Below are 27,352 nucleotides of genomic sequence, written 5' to 3' on the forward strand. Positions count from 1 at the left end.
ATCATTTTCCTGTTAACACCTTCTAGCGAAATATCTTTTGATTCTTTACTCGGTCCATTACTGTTCCCTTTGCCCTTGTACCATGAACACTTTTGTCATTTTTTAATCTCCTGCCTTCCACCCGATCGCACTTTGTTTATATTTTGTGTATTATGATAGAAATTGGAATGAGTAGGAGTGTTTTGCTTTGCACGTCAATTAGAGGTAAATATGTTACAATTATACAATGCAAGATATACAAAGAATGTTTTGTTCTATATAGGGATTTTTATGATGTTTAGTTAAAAGAAAACTACACATGGTTTAATGTATCTGATCGATTCATGACTCTCGGCATTGGGTACACATCCAGGTGTGAAACTCTGTCCACCGCAAACTTATAATTCTTATAGAGTCGGAGAGAGGGTGCTGCCTACTCTGCAAATTATACAGGGCGTATAATCCCCAGACCCTTCAAGTACTGAAGGATCGCGTCAAGCGCTGCAAACAATGACTCAGGGACAAGCCTCCCCCCCTAAAGTACCGGGGCATCAGGATCCATGCAGATACAGGCCTTGGCCCCTTTTACCCTGCCCAGACCCTCCTGGAACACTTTAGGGTATTTACCCAGTATGTCAAACAGATTCCCAATGCCCAACCTGTTGCCAATCACGCTCCAGCAAATTGGGCCCCAGTCCCTGTACCACTAGCAAAGTCATACCGAACATCGTAGGTATGCTACCAGAGTTACAGTGGTCTCCAGGATGTTTAATGACTCATCAGTACAGTCGCCAAACTTTAAAAAAAGTAAATTTAGAGTACCTAATTATTTTTTTCCAATTAAGGGGCAATTTGGTGTGGCCAATCCACCTACTCTGCACATCTTTTGCGTTGTGGGGGTGAGGCCCACGCAGACATGGGGAGAATGCAGGCCGCCAACCTGGTCTTGGTGTCACGCAACATCAGCGGCATGATCTGTGGGCGAAGCCGTGGAAATATCTGATAGCCACAATGGAGTCATCATACAATTTACAGTGCAGAAGGAGGCCATTTGGCCCATAGAGTCTGCACCGGCTCTTGGAAAGAGCACCCAAGGTCAACACCTCCGCCCTATCCCCATAACCGAGTAACCCCACCCAACCTGAAGGGCAATTTTGGACACTAAGGGCAATTTATCATGGCCAATCCACCTAACCTGCACATCTTTGGACTGTGGGAGGAAACCGGAGCACCTGGAGGAAACCCACGCACACATGGGGAGGATGTGCAGACTCCGCACAGACAGTGACCCAAGCCGGAATCGAACCTGGGACCCTGGAGCTGTGAAGCAATTGTGCTATCCACAATGCTACCGTGCTGCCCTTACGTCAGCTGCAGTGTCCATTTCCATCACTACAGGATAACTATTGGGTGGCACGGTAGCACAGTGGTTAGCACTGTTGCTTCACAGCGCCAGTGACCCGGGTTCGATTCCCGGCTTGGGTCATTGTCTGTGCAGAGTCGGCACGTTTTCCCCATGTCTGTGTGGGTTTCTTCCGGGTGCTCTGTTTTCCTCCCACAAGTCCCGAAAGACGTGCTGTTAGGTGATTTGCATATTCTGAATTTTTCCTCAGTGAAACGAATAGGCGCCGGAATTTAGGAGATTTTCACAGTAACTTCATTGTAGTGTTAATGTAAGCCTACTTGTGGCACTAATAAAGATTATTATTATTGGTTATTATTAACGTGACCTGGATTGGTGCTAGCCTTGGGGCCATGACATAGTGCAGCTGCATCAAACAATCCGTCTCATCCGGTTGGCGGGGGTGTACGTGCAAGGCCTAGGCTCGTACTGATCTCGGCAGCTGCACTGGACGGTATTCGGTGGACTGAATGTGGCGGCTCTGGCCATCACGTGTCCTCTGACCATACATTTAGCAATCTGGCCGGCTCTTCTCTTTATAGTCAAGGGAAGTATCCCGCAGGTCAGCCGTGCCTCCCTGAGTATTTGGCCCAGTTGTGGAATTGTCTCCGAGGTTGCCGTTTGGGAGGTAATCTGGCTTGACTGATATTGCCCCGTGACACAGTGAGAGTTCGAAATGGAAGGGAAGGCCAAACTATGGACACCATAATCCATGGACACTGCAGCTTCTGCACGCCTTTCTCTGCGTGCTCACGAGAAAGTGACAGCTCGATGGTCCATTTTAAATCTAAGGTGGGCTCTGCCAACAGCTTCCTCTGAGTGGCCATGTTGTTTATCCCACAAATCAGCCTACGCCTCAACATTTCGGAGGGGGTCAGCAGAGTATTGTACATAGCTCAATAAAATCTTGTACTACCACTGTTGGCTTCATCAGTTACTAAACTGGTGATGAGGACAAAGGAGACTCCGGCCTTAGTTGTGGAACCGCCCAGCCGTGCCAGACGATTACTACTTGGAACTATGATGTTGTTGCCATTACAGAGACCTGGTTGAGGGAAGGGCAGGATTGGCAGCTAAACGTTCCAGGATTTAGATGTTTCAGGCGGGATAGAGGGGGATGTAAAAGGGGAGGCGGAGTTGCGCTACTTGTTCGGGAGAATATCACAGCTATACTGCGAGAGGACACCTCAGAGGGCAGTGAGGCTATATGGGTAGAGATCAGGAATAAGAAGGGTGCAGTCACAATGTTGGGGGTATACTACAGGCCTCCCAACAGCCAGCGGGAGATAGAGGAGCAGATAGGTAGACAGATTTTGGAAAAGAGTAAAAACAACAGGGTTGTGGTGATGGGAGACTTCAACTTCCCCAATATTGACTGGGACTCACTTAGTGCCAGGGGCTTAGACGGGGCGGAGTTTGTAAGGAGCATCCAGGAGGGCTTCTTAAAACAATATGTAAACAGTCCAACTAGGGAAGGGGCGGTACTGGACCTGGTATTGGGGAATGAGCCCGGCCAGGTGGTAGATGTTTCAGTAGGGGAACATTTCGGTAACAGTGACCACAATTCAGTAAGTTTTAAAGTACTGGTGGACAAGGATAAGAGTGGTCCGAGGATGAATGTGCTAAATTGGGGGAAGGCTAATTATAACAATATTAGGCGGGAACTGAAGAACATAGATTGGGGGCGGATGTTTGAGGGCAAATCAACATCTGACATGTGGGAGGCTTTCAAGTGTCAGTTGAAAGGAATACAGGACAGGCATGTTCCTGTGAGGAAGAAAGATAAATACGGCAATTTTCGGGAACCTTGGATGACGAGTGATATTGTAGGCCTCGTCAAAAAGAAAAAGGAGGCATTTGTCAGGGCTAAAAGGCTGGGAACAGACGAAGCCTGTGTGGCATATAAGGAAAGTAGGAAGGAACTTAAGCAAGGAGTCAGGAGGGCTAGAAGGGGTCATGAAAAGTCATTGGCAAATAGGGTTAAGGAAAATCCCAAGGCTTTTTACACGTACATAAAAAGCAAGAGGGTAGCCAGGGAAAGGGTTGGCCCACTGAAGGATAGGCAAGGGAATCTATGTGTGGAGCCAGAGGAAATGGGCGAGGTACTAAATGAATACTTTGCATCAGTATTCACCAAAGAGAAGGAATTGGTAGATGTTGAGCCTGGAGAAGGGGGTGTAGATAGCCTGGGTCACATTGTGATCCAAAAAGACGAGGTGTTGGGTGTCTTAAAAAATATTAAGGTAGATAAGTCCCCAGGGCCTGATGGGATCTACCCCAGAATACTGAAGGAGGCTGGAGAGGAAATTGCTGAGGCCTTGACAGAAATCTTTGGATCCTCGCTGTCTTCAGGGGATGTCCCGGAGGACTGGAGAATAGCCAATGTTGTTCCTCTGTTTAAGAAGGGTAGCAAGGATAATCCCGGGAACTACAGGCCGGTGAGCCTTACTTCAGTGGTAGGGAAATTACTGGAGAGAATTCTTCGAGACAGGATCTACTCCCATTTGGAAGCAAATGGACGTATTAGTGAGAGGCAGCACGGTTTTGTGAAGTGGAGGTCGTGTCTCACTAACTTGATAGAGTTTTTCGAGGAGGTCACTAAGATGATTGATGCAGGTAGGGCAGTAGATGTTGTCTATATGGACTTCAGTAAGGCCTTTGACAAGGTCCCTCATGGTAGACTAGTACAAAAGGTGAAGTCACACGGGATCAGGGGTGAACTGGCAAGGTGGATACAGAACTGGCTAGGCCATAGAAGGCAGAGGGTAGCAATGGAGGGATGCTTTTCTAATTGGAGGGCTGTGACCAGTGGTGTTCCACAGGGATCAGTGTTGGGACCTTTGCTGTTTGTAGTATATATAAATGATTTGGAGGAAAATGTAACTGGTCTGATTAGTAAGTTTGCAGACGACACAAAGGTTGGTGCAATTGCGGATAGCGATAAGGACTGTCAGAGGATACAGCAGGATTTAGATTGTCTGGAGACTTGGGCGGAGAGATGGCAGATGGAGTTTAATCCGGACAAATGTGAGGTAATGCATTTTGGAAGGGCTAATGCAGGTAGGGAATATACAGTGAATGGTAGAACCCTCAAGAGTATTGAAAGTCAAAGAGATCTAGGAGTACAGGTCCACAGGTCATTGAAAGGGGCAACACAGGTGGAGAAGGTAGTCAAGAAGGCATACGGCATGCTTGCCTTCATTGGCCGGGGCATTGAGTATAAGAATTGGCAAGTCATGTTGCAGCTGTATAGAACCTTAGTTAGGCCACACTTGGAGTATAGTGTTCAATTCTGGTCGCCACACTACCAGAAGGATGTGGAGGCTTTAGAGAGGGTGCAGAAGAGATTTACCAGAATGTTGCCTGGTATGGAGGGCATAAGCTATGAGGAGCGATTGAATAAACTCGGTTTGTTCTCACTGGAACGAAGGAGGTTGAGGGGCGACCTGATAGAGGTATACAAAATTATGAGGGGCATAGACAGAGTGGATAGTCAGAGGCTTTTCCCCAGGGTAGAGGGGTCAATTACTAGGGGGCATAGGTTTAAGGTGAGAGGGGCAAGGTTTAGAGTAGATGTACGAGGCAAGTTTTTTACGCAGAGGGTAGTGGGTGCCTGGAACTCACTACCGGAGGAGGTAGTGGAAGCAGGGACGATAGGGACATTTAAGGGGCATCTTGACAAATATATAAATAGGATGGGAATAGAAGGATACGGACCCAGGAAGTGTAGAAGATTGTAGTTTAGTCGGGCAGTATGGTCGGCACGGGCTTGGAGGGCCGAAGGGCCTGTTCCTGTGCTGTACATTTCTTTGTTCTTTGTTCTTTGTTCTACTATCCCGGATCGTGTCCCACAGGGAGATCTATAATGGTTTCCCTGTGTTCCTTGGAGGGGTTATGACAGCTGAGGTCTGTTGCACAGTGCTGCATTAAATGCCTTTTGGAAGTCCATGTACACCACATCAACAGCATTGCCCTCATCAACCCTCTCGGTTACCTCTTCAAAAAACACAGGAACTCGCAATGCTCTGATAGTGGCCCAAGGCGGGTAAAGAAGTCAGTGACCAATTCAACTGGAGACAGCACCGTCGTGTTAAACCTATAGTGCTGCACGATAACGGAAGATTTAGGGGCATAATGTTTAGCTACCAACCTGACCAGCTCGTCAAACGATTTGGAGTCTGATGCGGTTGGGTAAGTGAAACTATTTTTTAAATTTCAAAAGCCAGGTGTCCGCAGGCGGTCAAAAAGCTGACTTTCTGACGGTCTTCCCCCCAAATACCGTTAGCCTGGAAGAAATACCTCATGCAATCAGCATACTTCTTCAGTCTTCCAAGCCTGCATCAAAGGCTTCTAGTTTATCTACCAGAGGCATCTTGAACTTTTGTGTCCACACGTTCCGGGATAGTAATCGTCCGGAGTCTCCTCTGTCCTCATCACCAGTTTAGTAACTGAGGAAGCCAATAGTAGTGGCACAAGAATTTATTGAACTATATATAATACTCTGCCCACGGCAGTACCTCTCTCCCAATCCTGGTACAAGCAACAGCTCTGGGCCCTGCTTGAGCCGGATTTATATGTAGGTCAATTAGCTCCAGCTGGGTGGCCACCGCCACCTACTTAGGAAGCTCGTACTCAGAGAGTCCCACGGGGAAATCTGCAATGGTTTCCCCGGTCCTTGTGGGGGTTAGGAAAGCTCAGAAGTTTTTTGCACAGTGCTGCATTTGGAAGTCGATGTACACCACATCAACAGCATTGCCCTCATCAACCCTCTTGGCTACCTCTTCAGGAAACACAACTTTCCCTTAAGAAATGTGTACTGGCTTTCCTTAATTAACCTGTATTTGTCCATGTGACCAATAATGTTGTTTCCAGAAGTTTCTCCACCTGTGTGGTTAAAATGACTGCCCTATATTGATGGGCTTAACTTTCACACTTTTGTGTAATTCTCCCCTCTTCTAGAATCACCTCCGAGATGAGGAAAGACTAGAAAGGTATGACCACTGCCTCCACAATTTCCACTCTTACTTCCCTCAGAATCCTTGGATGTATGTCATCCAATCCTGGTGCCTAACCAACTTTATTGTAGACAGTCTATCTAATATATTAATTACTCCTTCTTTCACTGTGGCCTGGGTATATTATTATTCCTTGCAAAGTATTAATTTCATACTTCAGCTATCTCCCTACTCCATGAGTGAATTCCCGTTTTGATCCCTGATCAACCCTACCCTTCCTTTTATCATCTTTTTACTAATGATATGCCGATAGAAAACTTTGGGATTCCCTTTTGTGTTAACTGCCGGTTTCTTTTCATTCTCCCTCTTTGCCTCTTGTATTTTCTTTCTCACTTCCCCTCTGAAGTTTCTATATTCAGCCTGGTTCTCCACTGTATTATCCATCTGATATCTGTCATAAGCACATTTTTTATTTTTCATCTTGATCCAGATCACTTTTGTCATACAGGGAGCAGCGGAATTGTTTACCCTACGTTTCTCTTTTCAGACTATACACCTTGACATCTCCTTCTTAAATGTCCTTCTTCCGCGAACACAAATCTGACTTCCGGTGGGGTGGGCGAGCAGGGCGGGCGCAAAAAAAAGAGCTCCCGCCGGTGGCCGCGATTCGCGGAAATCCCCGAGACCCCACGCACTCCCCGACTATCGTCGGCCTTTGGGGCCGCCACGAGCAGCCAGCGGGGCCGGTTTAAAAGCCGGCGAAGAAACCCGAGCGGGTGTCGGGCGGCGGAGGCTGAGGCACCGGGCCCGGCAGATCGGAGCAGCGGGGGCGGAGCTACGAAGACGCCGTGGCAGCAGACCCGAGCGCCATGTAGGGAGGGTGCTCCACGTCGGATGGCTCCCACCTAGGAAGAAGAAGGTTTGAAGCCTGGTCCCAGGTGAATGTAGAGGAGAAAGAAAGAAGATTTATGGAAGTTTGGTAAAAGTTTTTTTTTCTCAAAAAAGAAGAATGTCAGATTGATGAAGGGCAGGAGGGTGAAGGGGGAGAGAGGAGAAAGGAAAGAAGATAAAAAACAATAAGCCGCGAAAAGATGCGTCAAAGAAAGGAGGAAACGTGGGTTCGCCGCCGAAGGAGAAGACGAGCAAAAGCAAAAGTGTTGACAGGATGGCGGAAGCCGAACTGCAAGGCGGGACCGCACTACTTACGGTGGAGAAGATGACCGAGGTGATGCTGGTGGAGCTGGAGAAACGTTTGGTGAGGCACATGGAGATCCTGAGGAAAGAGATGGTGGTCGTGGCGAGGTCATTGTTGGAGGAGGCAATCGGCCCGATCAGGGTGGAGGTGGCAAAGGCATTGGTCGAGGTGAGAGAGCAGGGCGAGAAGATGAAGGAGGTTGAGGAGGCCGTGACACGACACAGCGACCAGGTCACCTCGATGGAGGACGAGCTGCTGAGGGTGGTGGAGGTTAACAGAGGGCTCCGAGCAAAGCTGGAAGACTTGGAAAATCGCTCAAGGCGGCACAATTTGAGAATTGTGGGCTTGCCCGAAGGGACAGAGGGCCCAAGGCGAACGCAATACTTTGCTAAGAAGTTGGCAGAGCTGATGGGGGGAGGGTGAGAATCCCACCCTGTACGAGTTAGACCGAGCTCATCGGTCATTAAGGCCGAAGCCCAAAGTGAACGAGCCGCCTAGGGCAGTAATTATCTGCTTCCATAAGTTTTGCATGAAGGAGAAAGTATTAAGCTGGGCGAAGCAGAAGCATGAGGTACTGTGGGATGGTACTGCAGTTCGGATCTACCAGGACTGGGCGGTGGAGTTGGCAAAAAGACGAGCGGCGTTTGGGGGAGTGAAGGCGGCTTTGTACAAGAAGGGGGTGCGATTTGGTGTGGTGTACCCGGCGAAGTTGAGAGTAACATATAAAGCCAAAGACTTTTATTTTGAGACAGCGGAGGCGGCTGAGGCGTTCATGAGGGTAGAAGGTTTGGGACAGACGTGAAGAGTGGAACTGGAAGAAAGACTGTGGACTGTGTTTGAGCGGCTGGAAAATGTACAAATGTTACAACTTTCTTTTTACTGATTTGTATTGAAATTTGAAATTTACTTCTCTTTGCATTGTTGCAGAGTTCAAGTTAATGGCGTTCTGTGTTGCGACGGTTAAATGTTATGTTAGTGAATTGTAAGGGTTGGATTGTTGGGTTTGTTTTGGTGTTTCTTTCTCTGGGACTGGGCGGAAGGGGACGAGAGGTATTGGCGGGGGGAGCCACCCGCGCTAGCTAACTAGAGTCAGTTAGTGAACGGGGCTGAGGTGAGAGGAGGACTGCGGACGTTGGAGCCTGGGTAGCAGGCTTCAATGGGCCGACGAGGCGAGCAAGGAGGGGGTGGAGGGAGGTATGTTGGGGAATGTTTTTGTTGGGGGGGTTAGGTCAGAGGTAGGTTCTTTACGCAAAGAGTAGTGAGGCCGTGGAATGCCCTACCTGCTACAGTAGTGAACTCGCCAACATTGAGGGCATTTAAAAGTTTATTGGATAAACATATGGATGATAATGGCATAGTGTAGGTTAGATGGCTTTTGTTTCGGTGCAACATCGTGGGCCGAAGGGCCTGTACTGCGCTGTATTGTTCTATGTTCTATGTTCTTGGGAGGGGGGGGGGGGGAAGGGGTTCGATGTTAACAATAGACAGGGGCGGGTCAGGCTTATGGGGCAGGGCCCGGTGGTATGATGATGGTGGATAAGAAAGGGGTGGGGGGGGGGGGGGGGGGGGTGGGGGGTGTGAGAGACCCCCAGTAAGGATAATCACGTGGAACGTGAGAGGGCTAGGAGGTCTGGTCAAGAGGTCAAGGGTGCTGGCACATCTTAAAAGTTTGAAAGCCGATGTAGCAATGCTGCAGGAGACTCACTTGAGGGTGAAGGACCAGGTGAGACTTAAAAAGGGCTGGGTTAGCCAAGTGTTTCACTCCGGATTTGATGGAAGGGCTCGAGGGGTAGCGGTGCTGGTCAGCAAAAGGGTACGCTTCCAGATGGAGAAGGTGGTGGCAGATCAGGGGGTAGATATGTGATTGTGACAGGGGCATTGGAGGGGAGATTAGTGGCGCTGTTAAGTGTATACAATCCCAATTGGGACGATATGGGATTCGCGAGGAAGGTGGTTGGGGCTATTCCTGACTTGTGGGGGGGGGGGGGGGACTGGAACCTGGTGCAGGAGCCAAGGTTGGACAGATCACAGTCGCGCTGGCTGGTCCCATCAGGGGGGGCGAAGGCGTTGGCTGGGCTAATGGTGGAAATGGGAGGGGTGGACCCTTGGAGGTTCCTGCACCCAAGGGAACGGGAGTATTCGTTTTTCTCAGCGGTCCTTAAGGTATACTCGCGGATCGACTTTTTTGTGGTGGGGAAGGCTTTGCTGGCTGGAGTCAAGGGGTCGGAATACTCTGCAATTGCAGTGTCAGATCACCTCCACATTGGGTGGATATGGTGCTAGAGAAGGGGGCAGCGCAGAGACCGGGGTGGAAACTGGATGTGGGGCTTTTGGGGAACCAAGTATTCTGTGAGAAAATTGAAAAGGTAATTAAGGAATATGTAGGTTTCAATTGTACGGGTGAGGTGTCGAAGGCAGTCGTCTGAGAGGCTCTAAAGGCGGTGGGGAGAGGTGAGGTAATTTTGTTTAAGGCCAGGGTGGATAAAGTGGAGAGGTTGGAGCGGCAGAGGGTAATAGATGAGATGTTGGAGGTAGATAGGAGGTATGCAGAGGATGGGGACCCGGCAAAGCTGGAAAAGAGGAAGGAACTACAGGCGAGCTTCGCCCGACTGTCCACCAGGAAGGCGGTGCGCCAACTGAGACGAGCAAGGGGTGCAGTTTATGAACATGGAGGTAAGGCGTATGTTAGCAGGTCAGCTCCGGAGGGAGGCAGCGTCAAGGGAAATTCTTCAGGTGAAGGATAGGGCAGGGAAGTTGGTGGTGGCCCCAGTGCTGATTAACAAGGTTTTTGAGGAGTTTTATGAGAGGTTGTACACGTCAGAGCCACTCGGAGGAGACCGTGAGATGCAGGAATTTCTCGATGGGTTGGAGTACCCGAGGCTAGGGGAGGGGGACAGGGCTACATTAGAAGGAGCAATAGTGGAGCAGGAGATAAAGGATGCGATTGGGAGGATGCAGTCGGGGAAGGTGGCAGGGCCGGATGGGTTTCCGGTGGAATATTATAAAAAATTTAAGGATAGGTTGGCACCCCTGATGGTGGGGATGTTTGAGGAGGCGATAGGGAAGGGGGTGTTGCCACAAACTTTGGGGCAGGCATCGATTTCCCTGTTACTAAGAAAAGATAAGGATCCGACGGAATGTGGGTCGTATCGGCCCATATCACTTCTGAATGTGGACGTAAAAGTGTTGGCGAAGGTACTGGCGGGTAGGCTGGAGGAGTGCCTTCCGAAGGTGATAGGGGAGGATCAGACGGGTTCGTGAAAGGGAGGCAGCTGTTTTTGAACATTAGGAGGGTTTTGAACGTTGTTATGGCACCGGCGGAAAGGAAACAGAGGTAGTTGTAGCATTGGACGCCGAGAAGGCGTTTGATCGGGTTGAATGGGGATACCTGATGGCAGTGCTGGAGCGGTTTGGGATTGGACCAAGGTTTGTGAACTGGGTAAAGCTATTATATAAGGAACCGAAGGCGAGTGTCTGCACAAATAATATCAGTTTGAGATATTTCTCTCTCCACTGTGGGACAAGACAGGGATGTCCTATGTCCCCCCTGCTGTTTGCACTTGCGATTGAGCCGTTGGCCATCGCATTGAGAAGTTCGGGAGCAGGGAAAGGAATAGTGCGGGGGGGGGGATAGAGCATAGGGTGTCCTTATATGCCGACGACTTGCTGCTGTATGTGTCGGAGCCGAGTGCGTCGATAGGAGGAATATTGGAGCTACTGCGGGTATTTGGGTCTTTCTCGGGGTACAAGTTGAACCTGGACAAGAGTGAGTACTTTGTGGTGTCTTGGCCAGGGGTGGGGGCAGGAGTGGGGGGGCTGCCATTCAGTAGAGCAGGGGCTCATTTTAGGTATCTGGGGGTGCAGGTTGCCCGGGAGTGGGGGAGGCTTCGCAGGTACAACATCACTAGTTTGGTGGGGAGAGTGAAAGCCGATCTGGCAAGGTGGGACGGCCTTCCTCTGTCACTGGCAGGTCGGGTACAGGCGGTTAAAATGAATGTGTTGCCGCGATTCCTGTTTATTTTTCAATGCCTACCGATTTTCCTGCCAAAGTCTTTTTTCAGGGAGATTGAGGGAAGGATTACCTCATTCATATGGGGAGGTAAGGTGGCCAGAGTGAGAAAGGTGCAGCTACAGAGGGGAAGGCAGGCAGGGGGTTTGGGTCTCCCGAACTTGTTGCACTACTACTGGGCGGCGAATGTGGAGAAAGTACGGAGCTGGGTCAGAGGGGTGGATTCTCAGTGGGTCAGAATGGAGGAGAGTTTGTGCAGGGGGTCGGGGCTGAAGGCACTTGCAACAGCGCCGCTCCCGATAGCTCCGGGGAAATATTCAGGGAGTCCGGTAATAATAGCTTCATTGAAAATCTGGAGGCAGTTTCGCCAACACTTCGGGTTGTGTTTAGGGTCAAGGGAAATGCCGATTCAGGGGATCCACAGATTTGAGCCAGGGAGGTGGGATGGAAGTTTTCGGAAATGGGAAGCGAAGGGGATTAAGACGCTAAAAGATTTGTTTCTTCGGGGTCGGTTTGCAGGATTGAGGGAGCTGGAAGCGAAGTATGGGCTAGAGCAGGGAGAAGGGTTTAGGTACATGCAGGTTCGGGATTTTGTCAGGAAGGAGATACAGAACTTCCCAGAGGAACCGGCCTCCACATTGCTGGAGGAGGTGTTGACGACAAGGGGACTGGAGAAGGGGGCAGTGTCAGCGGTGTACGGAGCTATTCTGGAAGAGGATAAGGCACCACTGGAAGGGATCAAAGCAAAGTGGGAGGAAGAGCTGGGAGAGGTTATAGAGGAGGGGGTCTGGTGTGAGGTGCTCCGGAGAGTGAATGCCTTCACCTCATGTGCGAGGTTGGGGCTGATACAGCTGAAGGTGGTATATAGAGCGTACCTCACGAGGGCGAGGATGAGCCGATTTTTTGAAGGAGTAGAGGATGTGTGTGAGCGTTGCGGGGGGGGGGGGGGGCCGCGAATCACGTTCATATGTTTTGGTCCTGTCCAAAGCTTGGGGAGTACTGGAAGGAGGTGTTTAGGGTAATTTCCAAGGTGGTGCGTGTGAAACTGGACCCTGGTCCCCAGGAGGCCATATTCAGGGTGTCGGACCAGCCAGGGTTAGAAACGGGAGCGGAGGCAGATATCATAGCCTTCGCCTCGTTGATCGCCCGAAGGCGGATCCTGCTGGGATGGAGAGCAGCCTCTCCACCCAGTGCCCTGGCGTCGCGGGGGGACCTGTTGGAATACTTGACCCTTGAGAAGGTTAAGTTCGAAGTGAGGGGATGCTCGGAGGGGTTCTACAAGCCATGGGCATTATTTATTATGCACTTTTAAGAACTGGATAACATCGAACATTAGTTGGGGGGGGGGGGGGGGAAAGAGGGGGGCTGTGTAGATTAAGGGTGACTATGGGTAATCCCTGATTCCTTTTTGTCATTTGTTTATGTAAACATGTGGGCTGAGGTTTGGGGGTTGGTGGGCGGATGGGATCGTTGTTATTATGGGGATTGACATATCTTGCTGATTATTGTTTATTGTTGATGGGTGTAAATGTGGGAGAAAATGTGAAGAAGAATAAAAAAAATTAAAAAAAAAAAAAGTCCTTCTTCCACTAAGATTCTCTATTTCCCCTCTGAATGCAAATGCTCACTTTCATGGGGTGGGATTCTATGGGTGTCAATCGTATTCTGGCACATCTTAAAATAACAATTGTTATTATTGTCACAAGAAGGTTCACATTAACACTGCAACAAAGTTACTGTGAAGATCCCCAAGTCACCACACTACGGTGCCTGTTCGGGTACACTGAGGGATCATTCAGAATTTCCAATTCACCTAACAACACTTCTTTTGAGACTTGTGGGAGAAAACTGGAGCGCGCGGAGTTTGAGGGCAATTTTCTTTTACTCAAAGAAAGATTTATTGAAAGATTCTGGGTGATTATTTAATATATATTTTTTATTTAAAATATTACATTTCTTATCCATCTCCATTTAGACTGCGGACAGGAGTCCAGGCGGGGCCCTCCAGACACATGGGCACACAGTCCAGATGTTGAGACAATGATCAGTGTCAAATGTGCAGTTCTCTGGCAGCCCGCCCTCCTCCACCCCAGCCTCCTCACATGGCGAACAGGATGAGGAGGGCCACCATCAGACAGAAGAGACTCATTGCCTTGGAGAGAGTAAAGCCTAGAATGGTGTAGGAAAACAGCTGCTGCTTCAGCGAGAGATTCCTGGCATAACCAATGATAAGGCTGCCAAATACGGTGCCGATTCCAGCCCCTGATCCAGTGATACCAACCGTGGGAGCTCCAGCTCCAATAAACCCAGCCTCAGTGTTGATATCGTGGCTTAGGGTCCTGTTCTGCATCACTCTACATAGCATCTGGACAATGGGGTCTGAAGATCGTTAAGGGGCGTTCTGTACACATGCTGCTTCTGGTCAACTCTGGGTCGTTACAGCAACGGGTTAGTAAAGTAATCGCGAAGTAGACCGCATCAAAGTTGGTGTGGTGGCAAATTTGTTGAAGGCAAACATTCTGGGGGTGGAGAATATTTACAATGTGGGGGGGACGAAGAGAGGAAAAAAAGTTAAATTTGGGGCCTCCCTTTTAAATGCTTTCAACCCAGCAGGTAGAAGCGGGGGCAATAAATTAAAGTCCAACACTAGTGCTCTGATGTTAAACTAAAATAATTACATAGGAATGAGGACATACTTGGCCCTAGTGGACTGGATAGAAAGGCTAAAAGGTATAATAATAATATTTATTAGTATCACAAGTAGGTTCACATTAAAACTGCAATGAAGTTACTGTGAAAATCCCCTAGCCACCACACTCCGGCATCTGTTCAGGTACACTGAGGGAGAATTCAGAATGTTCAATTCACTGAACAAGCACGTCTTTCACAACTTCGGGACATGTGGGTCGAAACCGAAGCAGACAAGGGGAGAACGTGCAGACTCCGCACAATGGCCCAAGCCGGGAATCGATCTTGAGTCCCTGGTGCTGTGAAGCAACGGTGCTAACCACTATGCTACCGTGCCATTAGATGATGAACAGACATCATGGTGATATTCAATTGCTCCAACCTAAATATATTCCAGAGAGGAAGAAAGATTTTAACGGAGAAAATGCATCTCTGGCTAAGCAAGGAGATTAAAGATAACATTAAGGCAAAAACTAAGACATCATATTGCAAAAGTCAGTAGCAGGCTGCAGGATTGGGGAACATTTACAGACCAACAAAGGGTCACGAAAAAGTAATTAAAAAATCAAAAGCAAAAGATTCTGTAGTATATAAAAAGGAAAGAGAGTAGCTCAAGTCAACGCTGGTCCCTTAAGAGAACGAGACTGGAGAATAATCGGGAACATAGAAAATGCAGAGGTACTAAATCAATATTTTTCATCGGTTTTCAGGGTGGAGGACACGAGAACCATCCCAATAGTAACAGGTAATGCAGGGGTCATTGAAAAAGAGGAACTTAAAACAATCGCCATCACTAGAGAAAACGTAATGAGCAAACTATTGGAATTAAAGACGACAAGTCCCCAGGGCCTGGCAGCCAACATCCTAGAGTACTAACGGAAGTTGCAGCAGAGATTGTGGAAGCAATGGTTATAATATTCTAAAATTCCCTGGATTCTGGAAAGGTTCCACTGTAACGCCCCTGCTCAAAAAGGGAGAAAGACAGAAAGTAAGAAACTATAGACCAGTTAGTTTAACGTGTGTCATTGGGAAATTGTTAGAATCCATTATGAAGTAAGTAGTAATGGGACATTTGGTAAGCTAAAACAGTCAGCATTGTTTTATGAAGGGCAAATCATGTTTGACTAATTTGCTAGAGTTCCTCGAAGATGTAACAAGCAAAGTGGATAATAGACATACTGCAGATGTTAAAACAGAAAATACTGGACAATCTCAGCAGGTCTGACAGAATCTGTGGAGAGAGAAGGGAGCAAATGTTTTGAGCTTGGATGACTGTCAAAACTGGAGAAAACGGAAAATGGGGTCAGATTTATATTGTAGTTGGGGAAGTGGAGCAGTGGGGCTGGATAGGGGGGGCAGCAATAGGTGGAGATTGACAAAGATGTTGAGGACAGAAAGACAAAAGGAATGTAAACGTGGGTGATTAAGGCTACGAAGGGTGCTGATAGTGGCACATAGAGATTAGAATGTGTGAATGGCAGAACAAAGGTGAGCTGTCTGTCAAAGGGCAACTAGGCCCAAGTGGGGTAGAGGGAACAATGGTGAGGGAAAAACAGATCAATGGAAGAAATGAAAATAAATTGGTAGAAATAAAAAATGGGATGAAGGTGGAGGAGCGAGTTCACAGTCAGAAATTCGTCACCATTCTCCGCCTGCTCTACAATGACATGCACGCTGCGATCCTCGCCAAAGGAACCACTACAGCCCCAATACGTATGCAAACTGGGGTCAAACAAGGCTGTGTCACCACGCCAATGCTGTTCTCCATCTTCCTCTCAGCAACACTCCACCCTGTCACCCTGAAGCTCCCCACTCAAGTGGAGCTAACTTCCCAGAGAAGCAGGAAACCTCTGGCGCCTCCAGGCGAGAATCAAGACCACCCCAACCTGACATTGAATTGCAGTACGAGCTGTGTGTGCTCACATTTAGAGTCCGAGTTACAAATCATCATCGACGCATTCACTGAGGCATATGATAATGGACTTCAGGCTAAACATTCGGAAAGGTTCTCTACCAGCCTGCTCCTGCCACACAAAACTGCCGCCAGCCATTGGACAATGTGGGTCATTTCCCATACCTCGGGAACCTCTTGTCTATGCGAACAGACATGGTCGACAAAATCCAACATCGACTCTAATGCGCCAGTGCAGTCTTCGGACGCCTGACGAATGGAATATTCGAAGACTGAGACCTCAAACCCAGCATATGGTCTATAGAGCAGCCGTGGTCCCCGCCCTCCTATATGTATCAGAAACATGGATAATGTACAGTAGACACTTCATATCCTTGGGAGATATATCACCAATGCTGCCACCGCAAGCTTCCTCTCCCAGGCCAATAACCCGAGTATCGAGGCACTGGTCATGTATGACCAACTGCGATGGGTGGAGCACATTGTCCGCATGCCCAACACCAGACTCCCAAAACAAGTGCTCTGCTCCGAGCTCTGCAATGGCAAGTGATCACTAGGAGGGCCGAGGAAACACTTGAAGGACACGCTGAAAGTCTCACTAAATAAATGCAACATCCCCACCAACATGTGGCAATCGTTTGCCTTTGAATGGACAAACTGGAGAAAAAGCATCTGCGAAGACGCCAATCACCTTGAGCGTCGTAGGGTGAAGCACGCGGAGGCTAAGCGTAAACAACAGAAGGAGAGCACAGAGTCGGGAGTGTCTCATCCACCCACCTCATCTAGCACCAGCTGCCAAATCTGTAGATCCAGGATCAGACTATTCAGCCACTGCAGAACCCACCTCCCCCGAGTGGAAGCAAGTCATACTCGACGCTGAGGGACTGCCAAGGGAGAAGAGAGACTTGGCCATGGAAGGGAATAAAATTCCATCCCACCCTCTCCCCCCAAAAAACAAATATAATATTTCAGTTTTGGGAAGAAAATGTCTAATTGAGCAAATGGATAGGTTGCTTTGTGAGTGTGTACAGACATTTGTGTTTCTGAGTGTGAGATTCTATGCAGGCATGAAGTATTTTGAGATGCTCAACTCAAATTTCCATCTTCCACTCCTTGGGGTGTTAGGGGGTGGAGAGAGGAGGGGGGAAAGGAAATTGAAATTAGTTATTATTGAAGGCAAGATTTTATATCTGCTGAAAGTAATTGTAACATGTTTTGTAGCGATCTCAGAGAAGAATTACAGGCATACCATGAGCATTACATAAATTCTATTCAAAAGAGCCTAATGTAGAGCAGAAATGTGTTTACGTTTGAAATGTTTCACACTGACTAACATCTCCTGCATTGTTAAACATCTCTATTAAATTCTACACCATTAAAGCCTTTTTGCCACAAAATATTATGCCGTTACAACACTTACATTAATTAGGTTTTATTTATCTGTAATGTTCAGCAATCTTACCTGCAGTGAAGTCTTTATTCAGGTCAATGAAAGCATGAGACTGAGGTACATACATTTGCATATCATTATCCAGAGCCGAATACCATGTTTGATTTCTGGAAAAGAAAATCAGTGTTCAAAGTTATGATATAACTTCTGTCTCACGGTGTGCGTGAATTAGTAGTGAAAAAATAGAAAAAAAACTGAATCATATTTTCAGTCTTCATTTCTGCTTTTCAGTTTTGAGTTAACGAAAGAAAAGGCAAAATATTTATGGATTTTCCAAGAACGTAGACTACTCTCAGATTAATCATTTTGAAAGCACCTGAGGGACAACAGGAAATCAGCAGTGTTTAATATGCTATAATCAATACATTTATAATAGATCTAGACTATAGCCAGAATTGAAGCTTCTCATATTCTTTGCTGGATTCCAGATACTTGTGCAGTAGTAGTGGGGGGAGAAAAGGGAGTGAGCCTGCCAGCAATGACATCCTGCCGGAAACTAGCTCCCATGATGTGAGGCCACTAGAGCAGCTAATCATTTCCCATGATCCTGGCCCACAAGGGGTACATGGAAATATTAAAACGGGTTAAAGAAGCACATATGGGCACCAGGAGGAAGAGATAGTAGATTTATTTTGTTAACCTTGGAATTCATAGTCATAGAACAGAATGTGGCTGCCATCGCACTTTGTTCTGTATGAACATTAATGTGGGAGGGAAATAATGAACTTGTGGTGTTCATATCTTCTCTCGAGTGATAATACTCGTATAGGGGTAAACAAGCTGGGAATGTTGTGATATGGTGGGGTGGATTGAATTACTGTCCCTTTAATAAATGATTAACATAATACATTTTTCCTTAAAATCTGCCTCTTTAAACAATCTCTTGCCCATTTTCCCTCATGTTCCCTCTGGCTCAGTGCCTAATTTTGTTTTATAAAGCTCCTGTGAAGTCTCTTGGGATGTTTTATTATGTTAAAAAGGTTCTAAATAAATATAATTTATACTTTATTTGAAAGTTGCAGGAGGATAAGGGGGTAAAGGCTTTGATGTCAGAAAGTACATTTTTTTCCACAGAGGAAATGATCAGAAAATGTGTGTGCCGTGATGGTTCTTGCATTAAGTGTTCTCTGTTCCATTGTGAAGCTTCTTGTTCTCCATGATAATGGATAATGTATGCACATCCAGCTCCTGTAAAACCATGAATGTGCTGAGGGAGTAGCAATCTGTAAATCTCACTGAACTATTAACCAGTCATCTTTTAAGAAGATTGGTGGAACAGACATGTGGTGATCTGACCCTGTGAGCACAAGCTTCGGTGTATTCATGAAGAATAAAAACAAAAAGAAATGCTGCAGAAATCTGTATTCCATATTTTCAATCGTCTCTGCATCAGGAACACAACACTGCTGCCTATAATCAACTGGTTATTACAACTGCGACACCGCAACATTCAGTTTAAGTTACTTCGATACATAAGCTACTTAGGGCTCTCTCGAAAGATCACTGGGGACACGGCAGACCAACCATGGTAAGGCTGAAAGAACACAAGGAAACTAAGTATTGCAAAGATGCACATGCATGCAGGAACACCTTCTACCTGGATTGTCACATTAAAAACATCCCCACATTTTAGGCACGCTAAATCTAGTATGAGCAAAATTCCACCGCTAATATTTAGCAGTCCTTGGGCAGGAATTGAAGGTTGGCGGTTATGGGCTGGGAGTGTAAGCCAGATTGGAGTTGTCCTGTTCTATGGTAGCTTTGGGGTTATGGCTCTGGAGTTTGGCAGAGCTGAGGTTAGATTCACATGCAGATTTTGGGAGTTGAAGGAGGTGAAAGCTTTTAAAAGCATGCTCCAGATCTAACAGTTCGGTGGAAATTTCTAAGATTTATCTACAAATATAGAGTTAAATGTTTTACGTTTGTCCAATAACTAAATCAGTAAATATTTAGAAAATGTATGTGCATGTACAGGGGCAGGTAATGATAAGAGTTAGCCACATTCTTACTCAACTTGTTTGCAAATAGAAAACTTTTCCATTCTTGCATTTGAATGCCAATTTGTGGAAACAGCACCTTCTTGAAATGAAAATCGCTTATTGTCACAAGTAGGCTTCAAATGAAGTTACTGTGAAAAGCCCCTAGTTGCCACATTCCGGAGCCTGTTCGGGGAGGCTGATACGGGAATTGAACCGTGCTGCTGGCCTGCCTTGGTCTGCTTTCAAAGCCAGCGATTTAGCCCTGTGCTAAACAGCCCCTTACTTACAAAGTTCTGTAGACTGTCAAATCCATGCAACTAGAATTATGTACAAAGAACAATACAGCACAGGAATAGGCACTTTGGTCCTCCAGGCCTGTACCGGTCATGATACCAACCTTTGCCAAAACCCTCAGCACTTCCTTGTGCCGTATCCCTCTATACCCATCCTGTCCATGTGTTTGTCAAGGTGCATTTTGAACGCCATTAATGTATCTGCTTCCACAGCCTCCCCTGGCAACGCATTCCAGTCACTCGTCACCCTCTGCGTAAAAAATCTGCCTCGCACATCTCCTCTAAACTTTGCCCCACGGACCTTAAACCTATGCCCCCAGTGACTGAGCCCTCCACCCTGGGAAAGAGTGCCTGCCCATCCACTCTATCCATGCCCCTCATAATCTTGTAGATCTCTATCAGGTCATCCCTCAACCACCGTCTTTCTAATGAAAAACAGTCCGAGTCTATTCAGCCTCTCCATATAGCTAACACCCTCCAGACAAGGCAACATTCGGTTAAACCTCCTCTGCACCCTCTCCAAAGCCTCCACATCATTCTGGTAGTATGGCGACCAGAATTATGCACAATATTCCAAGTGTGTCCTTACCAAGGTTCTATACAACTGTAGCATGACTTGCCAGTTTTTATACACAATGCCCCGTCCAATGAAGGCAAGCATTCCATTTGCTTTTGTGACTACCTTGTCCACTTGTGTTGCCACCTTCAAAGATCTGTGGACCTGCACGCGCAGAACTCTCTGACTTTCTATATTCCTAAGAGTTTTACCATTTACGGTATATTTCCCCTCTATGTTAGACCTACCAAAATGCATTACCACACATTTGCCCAGATTAAACTCCATTTGCCATTTCTCTGCCCAAGTCTCCAACCCATCTACGTCCTGTTGTGTCTTCTGACAATCCTCAACACTATCTGCCACTCCATTAATCTTGATGTCGTCCGCGAACTTACTAGTCAGACCAGCTACATTATCCTCCAAATCGTTTATGTACACCACAAACAATAGAGGCCCAAGCACCGATCCCTGTGGAACACCACTAGTCACAACCTTCCATTCAGAAAACACCCTTCTAATGCTACCCTTTGCCTTCTGTAACCGAGCCAGTTCTATATTCCTTTTACCACATCTGATCCCGTGTGACTTCACCTTTTGTATCAGTCTGCCATGAGGCACCTTGTCAAAGGCTTTACTGAAGTCCATGTAAACAACATCCACCACCCTCCCCATATCAATCGTCTGTCACCTCCTCAAAAAACTCGATCAAGTTAGTGAGGCACGACCTCCCCTTCACAAAACCATGCTGTCTATCGCTTCTGAGTCCATTTGTTTCCAAATGGGTATAAATCCTGTCCCTGGGAATTCTCTCCAATAATTTACCTACTACTGACGCGAGGTTCACCGGCCTCTAGTTTCCAGGATTATCCCTGCTATCTTTCTTAAACAGCGGTACCACATTAGCTATTTTCCAGTCCGTGTTGCAAATACAACGTTTGTAAGATTGTTATATTATAGGTAAACTGGAGGAATGAAAGGGGCCATGTGACCTGCACCAAATCCTGTCTGAAAACAAGCTTGTGTGGCTTGGTTGTTACATGTTAAAGAGGGGCCCAGGTTGTTTAACTGGAAGAAGGTGCAAGTTGTTCCCACCTGTAGACAATGGTATGACTACGGGTAAACTGTTAGCCGCCAAGTCTCAGAGGGAGGTGTTAAGAATGCCAGGTTTTGTAAATGGTTGTACTTTAAACTGTCTATTTAATTTCAAGATAAAATGGAGTTGGCAGTTATGGGGTTGGGAGTGTGAGCCAGATTTGGGTGGTCCTGTTTTATGGTAGCTTTGGGGTTATGGCTCTGGAGTTTGGCAGAGCTGAGGTAATTAGCATGTTGTCCTGAGCATAAGGCCCCTGTGATTCACGTCCATGCTTTGAGAGCTGGTCAATCCATTGGATGTCACTGTAGGATCTGCTTACAGGATGTTTTGCTAAGATATCACTGCTAGTCAGCAAAGATCAGACAGAGAGCATGAACGTATAGATAGAGGCAGCCAGAATGTGGGTGGGAGCTCGCACTCAGAGTAAAGAGACTAAGCTTGTGAAGATTTAAACAAGGCTTTAAGAGTCACCAAGAGGGAGGAATCTTCAGGGCAAACCTCACTGTGAAAGTCAGTTCAAGGATTAGAAATTATCTGTCTGGAAAAGGAAAAAGGAAGCGAACCAATGGTAGCTGAGAATACCTTCAGACTGGTTGCGGCAGGGAATTTTGGTTGTTTTAAAAGTTAATTTATGTAATTTAGAGTACAAGTTGCTTCATCGAATAGTGTTTAGTTTATGTTGCTTTTAGTTCAAATCTTATAGTACCAAGTCTTGGCATGCAGCAGCACTGATGTAAGTAAGTGGGATTTGCAGCCAATCAAATTGAAGTATTCATCCACACCAACCAGGAAGTTAAAATTACTTACATTTCTTCACTTTTTATTTCATTTTTCAGATAGCGAAATAAATGTATGGCTGCATCAAAACAGTTGCAAAAAAGGTACAGACTTCTCGGAACAAACTTACAATGTGGAATTTTTAAATCATTAATGAGAAATTTAACATTCCACAAATATAAAATGAGCCTTTCAGAGCCAGTAAAGTTGGTTAGCAGTATTTATGAAAACCATGGACTGTGCCCAGTGTGTGTTATCCAGGATTTTTAGGAGAAAGCTGTTGTCAATTCATGATTGCAAGGGAGATAGCAGCACCTATACAGTGTACCTAACTATAGCAACCTCTGGATTTCCATTATTCTATGCGAGTTCAAACTTCTGATGATGTTGTCAGTTTATGTAGAGTAATGTTGCCGAACGCTGACATCATTACCACATCAGAGTCTGGGCAGCATATTTCTGCAACATGGCCTTACTATGAACATATATAAGTGGGCAGCATGGTAGCACAGTGGTTAGCACAGTTGTTTCACAGCGCCTGGGTCCAAGGTTCAATTTCCGGCTAGGGTCACTGTCTGTGCGGAGTCTGCACGTTCTCAACATGTCTGCGTGGGTTTCTTCCGGGTGCTCCGGTTTCCTCCCACAAGTCCCGAAAGACATGCTGTTAGGTAATTTGGACATTCTGAATTCTCCCTCTGTGTGCCCGAACAGGTGCCGGAATGTGGCGACTAGGTGCTTTTCACAGTAACTTCATTGCAGTGTTAATGTAAGCATACTTGTGACAATAAAAAAACATTAAAGATTATTATATTACTCATTATAATCATTACTCAGTTTGTTTCTCTTACTGATTGCAAAATTAAAATTTATTTTTCAGATGGCTTTGTCTCACTTAAGTTTTAATCAGTTCATCTTTTAGGAAGATGAGAGAGGCGCATGTGGTGGCATAATCAACATGACACCCATTTTATAACATAAGGTGTTTTGTTGTATGGCCCTCATGGCCATGATATCATGATACTAGACACTGGTTAAGACAGGTCAGGAACCACTTACATGAGAGATACAAAACCAGAGACAATATTTAGTGCACACCCCAAATTTGTAGCCAACACTATTATAAGATGAATAAATATTAAGAAAATGAATGCTACCAATTGTGCAATTGCTCAGGATCTTTTCTACCCGCTTCACAGGGCAGTTTAAAGCCATGGGTAGTAAGAACACGTTTCAAAATTACTAAGCAAGAAGTCAACAGCAGCAACACATACTTTTCTTTCAATGGAAACCAAACCTATTGGAGCTTGTAAATAAATTTCTATAACAATCACATTGAATTTAAAATAGTTGATCCCAGAGGAGGCTGACTAAAACCATAGTTTCCTACAGGCAATTATGGTGACATTTCTTTTTGATTCACAAGCTCAGTAGGCCGAAACATTACATTCACTGTTGCAACATAATGAAACAGTTCAGCCTATTTTTAAAAATATATTGAAAGTTTTATCTTCTTGGTTCTTGTATTGCCAAACAAAAATATTTCTTTTGCAAAGATATTTGATGCAGCAGGCAGTACTCCCAGATGATTTAGTGATTAATTCTAAATAAACACCTGTATAGTATTGCACATATAACTAAGTACTCAATCAGCACAAGCTTCCCCAGAGCAACTTTAAACTCCAGGTGTCCGGTTTCCTTCCACAGTCCAAAGATGTGCAGATTAGGTGGAGGATTGGCTATGTTAAGTTGCCTCTAGGTGGGATTGCGGGAATAGGGCAGGGGAGTGGATCTGTGCAGGATGCTCTTTCAGAGGGTGGGTGCAGACTCGATGGGCCGATGACCAATTTCTGCACTGTTGCGATTCTATGAAACCCCTGCCCGATCTTAGGTTTTTTTTTCTATTTAGTCCTAAGTTATGAAATCACTGGCAAAGCAGCATTTATTGCCCATCCTGAAATGCCCTCAAGGTGACGGGTGAGCAACCTTGTTGAGCTGCAATTCATATGGTGCAGGTGCTGTTAAGTAGGGAGTTGCAGGTTTTATCTTCGAATGAAGGACAGCAATATACTTCCAAGTGAGAAAGGTGTGCAGCTTGGAAGTGGTGGTGTTCCATGCAGAGATCGCACGTTTGAAAGGGTAATGGTGAGTTGCTTAGGAAGTTGCTGCAGAGCACCTTATAGATGGCACACATTGTAGCCGAGCTGGGCTGGTGGCGAAGGGAATGAATGTTTAAGGAAGTGGATGGAGTGCCAATCAAGCAGGTTGCTTTGCCCTGAACAATGTTGAGCTTGAATGTTGTTGAAGCTTCTCTTCCTTTCTTCAAATACGTTTTGGCAGTTTGATTAAGTGTTTACAGGATGAAACTTAAGAAACACCGAGAAACACCCAATATCATCTCATACCCTGGAAATCTAGAGGGAAGGCCGTACCATGCTGATCCCCAGAGGGTTCTGGATGCTCCATCATTGAGTATATTCAAGGCTGAGATCAATGGATTTTTGATCTCTCGGGAAATCAAAGGAAATGGGAAGGTGGCAGTAAAGTGGAATTGAGATAGAAGATCAGCTATGGAAGAACCGTTGGGGCCTAATGGTCTACTCCTGCTCCTATTTGCTATAATGGAAATGGACCTTCTGACGCTCTCACTCACAGATGTTTACAGTATGGAAACAGGTCCTTTGGCCCAGCTTGTCCATGCCACCCAGTTTCTATCACTAAGTTAGTCCCCACTTGCCCGCATTTGGCCCATATCCCTCTTCACCCAACCTTTTTCCGATTGGCAGGCAGTGACTAGTGGAGTACCGCAGGATCTTTGCGAGGACCCCAATCCTCAGGTCTATTGCTTTTGCTTGCTAATTTGTATACCTCTTCGTTGAATCTAACATCATCTCTAATTTCCATTGTAATCTATGGTTTGGCCACAGTTTGTTTTCTACTCTTGGGCCAAATAGGAATAAATAACTTTTGGAGTTCACCGATTTGTTCATTGAACGCTTGCTATGGCCTATCAGCTGTCTTATCTTTCTAATGTTTCCCAGTCTGTCATAGCCAACTCATGCCTCATACCAGCATAGTTATCTTTATTAAGGTTCAGGATCCTGATCTCAGAATCAACTACCTCACTATCCACCTTGATAAAGAATTCTATCATATTATGGTCACTCACCCCCAAGGGTTCTCTCTCAACTAGATTGCCAACTAATCCTTTCTCATTGTGCAACACCCAATCCAAGATGGCCTGTTTCCTTGTTGGTTCCTCAACGCATTGGTCCAGAAAACCATCCCATATACACTCCAGGAATTCCTCCTCTATTGTACTGTGACTAATGTAACTCACCCAATCTTTATGCAGATGGAAGTCACCCATAATCACAGGTGTTCTTTTATCACATGCATCTCTGATTTCTTGTCTAATGCTAGATCACTATATTATTCTATATCACTGGCAAGTACGTAGGACCACCAGTTAAATACTGGTCAACAAAGTTGCACGTTTGGAAGGTGCTGTCAAAGGAGCCTTGGTGAGTTGTTGCAGTGCATCTTGTGGATGGTACACACTGCTGCTACTGTACGTCAGTGGTGGAGGAAATGAAGGTTGAAGGCCGTGAATGAGGTGCCAATCAAGCGAGCTGCTTTCTCCTGGATGGTGTGGAGTTTCTTAAATTTTGTTGGAGTTACACTCATCATAGATTATCATAGAATTAACAGTGCAGAAGGAGGCCACCGGCCCATCGAGTCTGCACCGGCTCCTGGAAAAGGCACCCTACCCAAGGTCAACACCTCCACCCTATCCCCACAACCCAGCAACCCCACCCAACACTAAGGGCAATTTTGGACACTAAGGGCAATTTATCATGGCCAATCCACCTAACCTGCACATCTTTGGACTGTGGGAGGAAACCGGAGCACCCGGAGGAAACCCACGCACACACGGGGAGGACGTGCAGACTCCGCACAGACGAGTCATCTAGTCAAGTGGAGAGTGTTCTCCCATACCCCTGACTTGTGCCTTGCAGAGATGGTGGGCGGGTTTTGGAGAGTGGAAAGATGAGGTACCCATTGCAAAATTCCCAACCTCTGACCTGTTCTTGTCGCCATATTATTTATATGGCTAGTCGAGTTAGGTTTCTGATCAATGGTAATCCCTAATAATAATAATTTTTATTAGTGTCACAAGTAGGCTTACATTAACCTGCAATGAAGTGACTGTGAAAAGCCCCTAGTCGCCACACTCTGGCGCCTGTTCGGGTACACTGAGGGAGTATTCAGCATGTCCAATTCACCTAACAAGCACGTCTTTCGGGACTTGTGGGAGGAAACTGAAGCAAACCCACGCAGACACGGGGAGAACATGCAGACTCCGCACAGAGAGTGACCCAAGTGGGAATCGAATCTGGGACCCTGGCGCTGTGAAGCAACAGTGCTAATCACTGTGCTAGTGTGGGCTAATACGATGGCAATGTAATTGAATATCCAGAGGAGGTGGTTAGATTCTCTCATGTTAGAGAGAGTCATTGCCTGGCACCTGTGTGGTGCAAATGTTATTTGTCACTTATCAGCCCAAGCCTAAATGTTGTCCAGGTCTTAATCAAATTTTTAGCATTGTAACATTTTACAAAACAAAACAAGACAAAAACATTACATCCCAAATACAATAAACCCTGCCGCCCCCCACCACCAGCAACAGTTGACGGTAACAAGCTCTCCGAAATGCAATATTCATCTCTTGTGGAACCCCTCATCTGCCCCCCTTAGGGCAAATTTCACCTTCTCAAGATGTAATAACTCCAATAGATCCCCCAGCCACGCCGATGCACAGGGTGGAGAAGCGGACATCCACCACAACAGAATCTGCCTGCAAACGATCAACGAGGCGAAGGCCAAAACATCCGCCCCCGTTCTCATCTGCAACTCCAGCAGGTCTGACACCCTGAATATGGCCCCAGCAGCCCTGGCTCCAAATGCAATATGGTGCCAAAAAATGACCCCCAAACTTTCTCCAACTTTGGGCAGGCAGGACCAGAACATGTGCACATGATTAGCTGGGCCCCTCACACACCT

General features: G+C 46.4%; 1 protein-coding gene and 1 pseudogene across 1 annotated transcript in view; both read right to left on the reverse strand.

Moving 5' to 3' along the window:
* The window catches only part of itfg1 (integrin alpha FG-GAP repeat containing 1), a 425,532-nt gene that overhangs the window by 304,717 nt on the left and 93,463 nt on the right, over positions 1–27,352 (reverse strand). Inside the window, exon 6 of the mRNA XM_072518195.1 lies at positions 17,603–17,697. Coding sequence (XP_072374296.1) covers positions 17,603–17,697 — 95 coding nt within the window. The remainder of the gene's footprint in view (positions 1–17,602; positions 17,698–27,352) is intronic.
* Positions 13,512–14,606, reverse strand: LOC140430604 (ATP synthase F(0) complex subunit C3, mitochondrial pseudogene; annotated as a pseudogene).

Source organism: Scyliorhinus torazame, chromosome 10 (genome assembly GCF_047496885.1).
Source record: "Scyliorhinus torazame isolate Kashiwa2021f chromosome 10, sScyTor2.1, whole genome shotgun sequence".
Taxonomy (NCBI): Eukaryota; Metazoa; Chordata; class Chondrichthyes; order Carcharhiniformes; family Scyliorhinidae; genus Scyliorhinus; species Scyliorhinus torazame.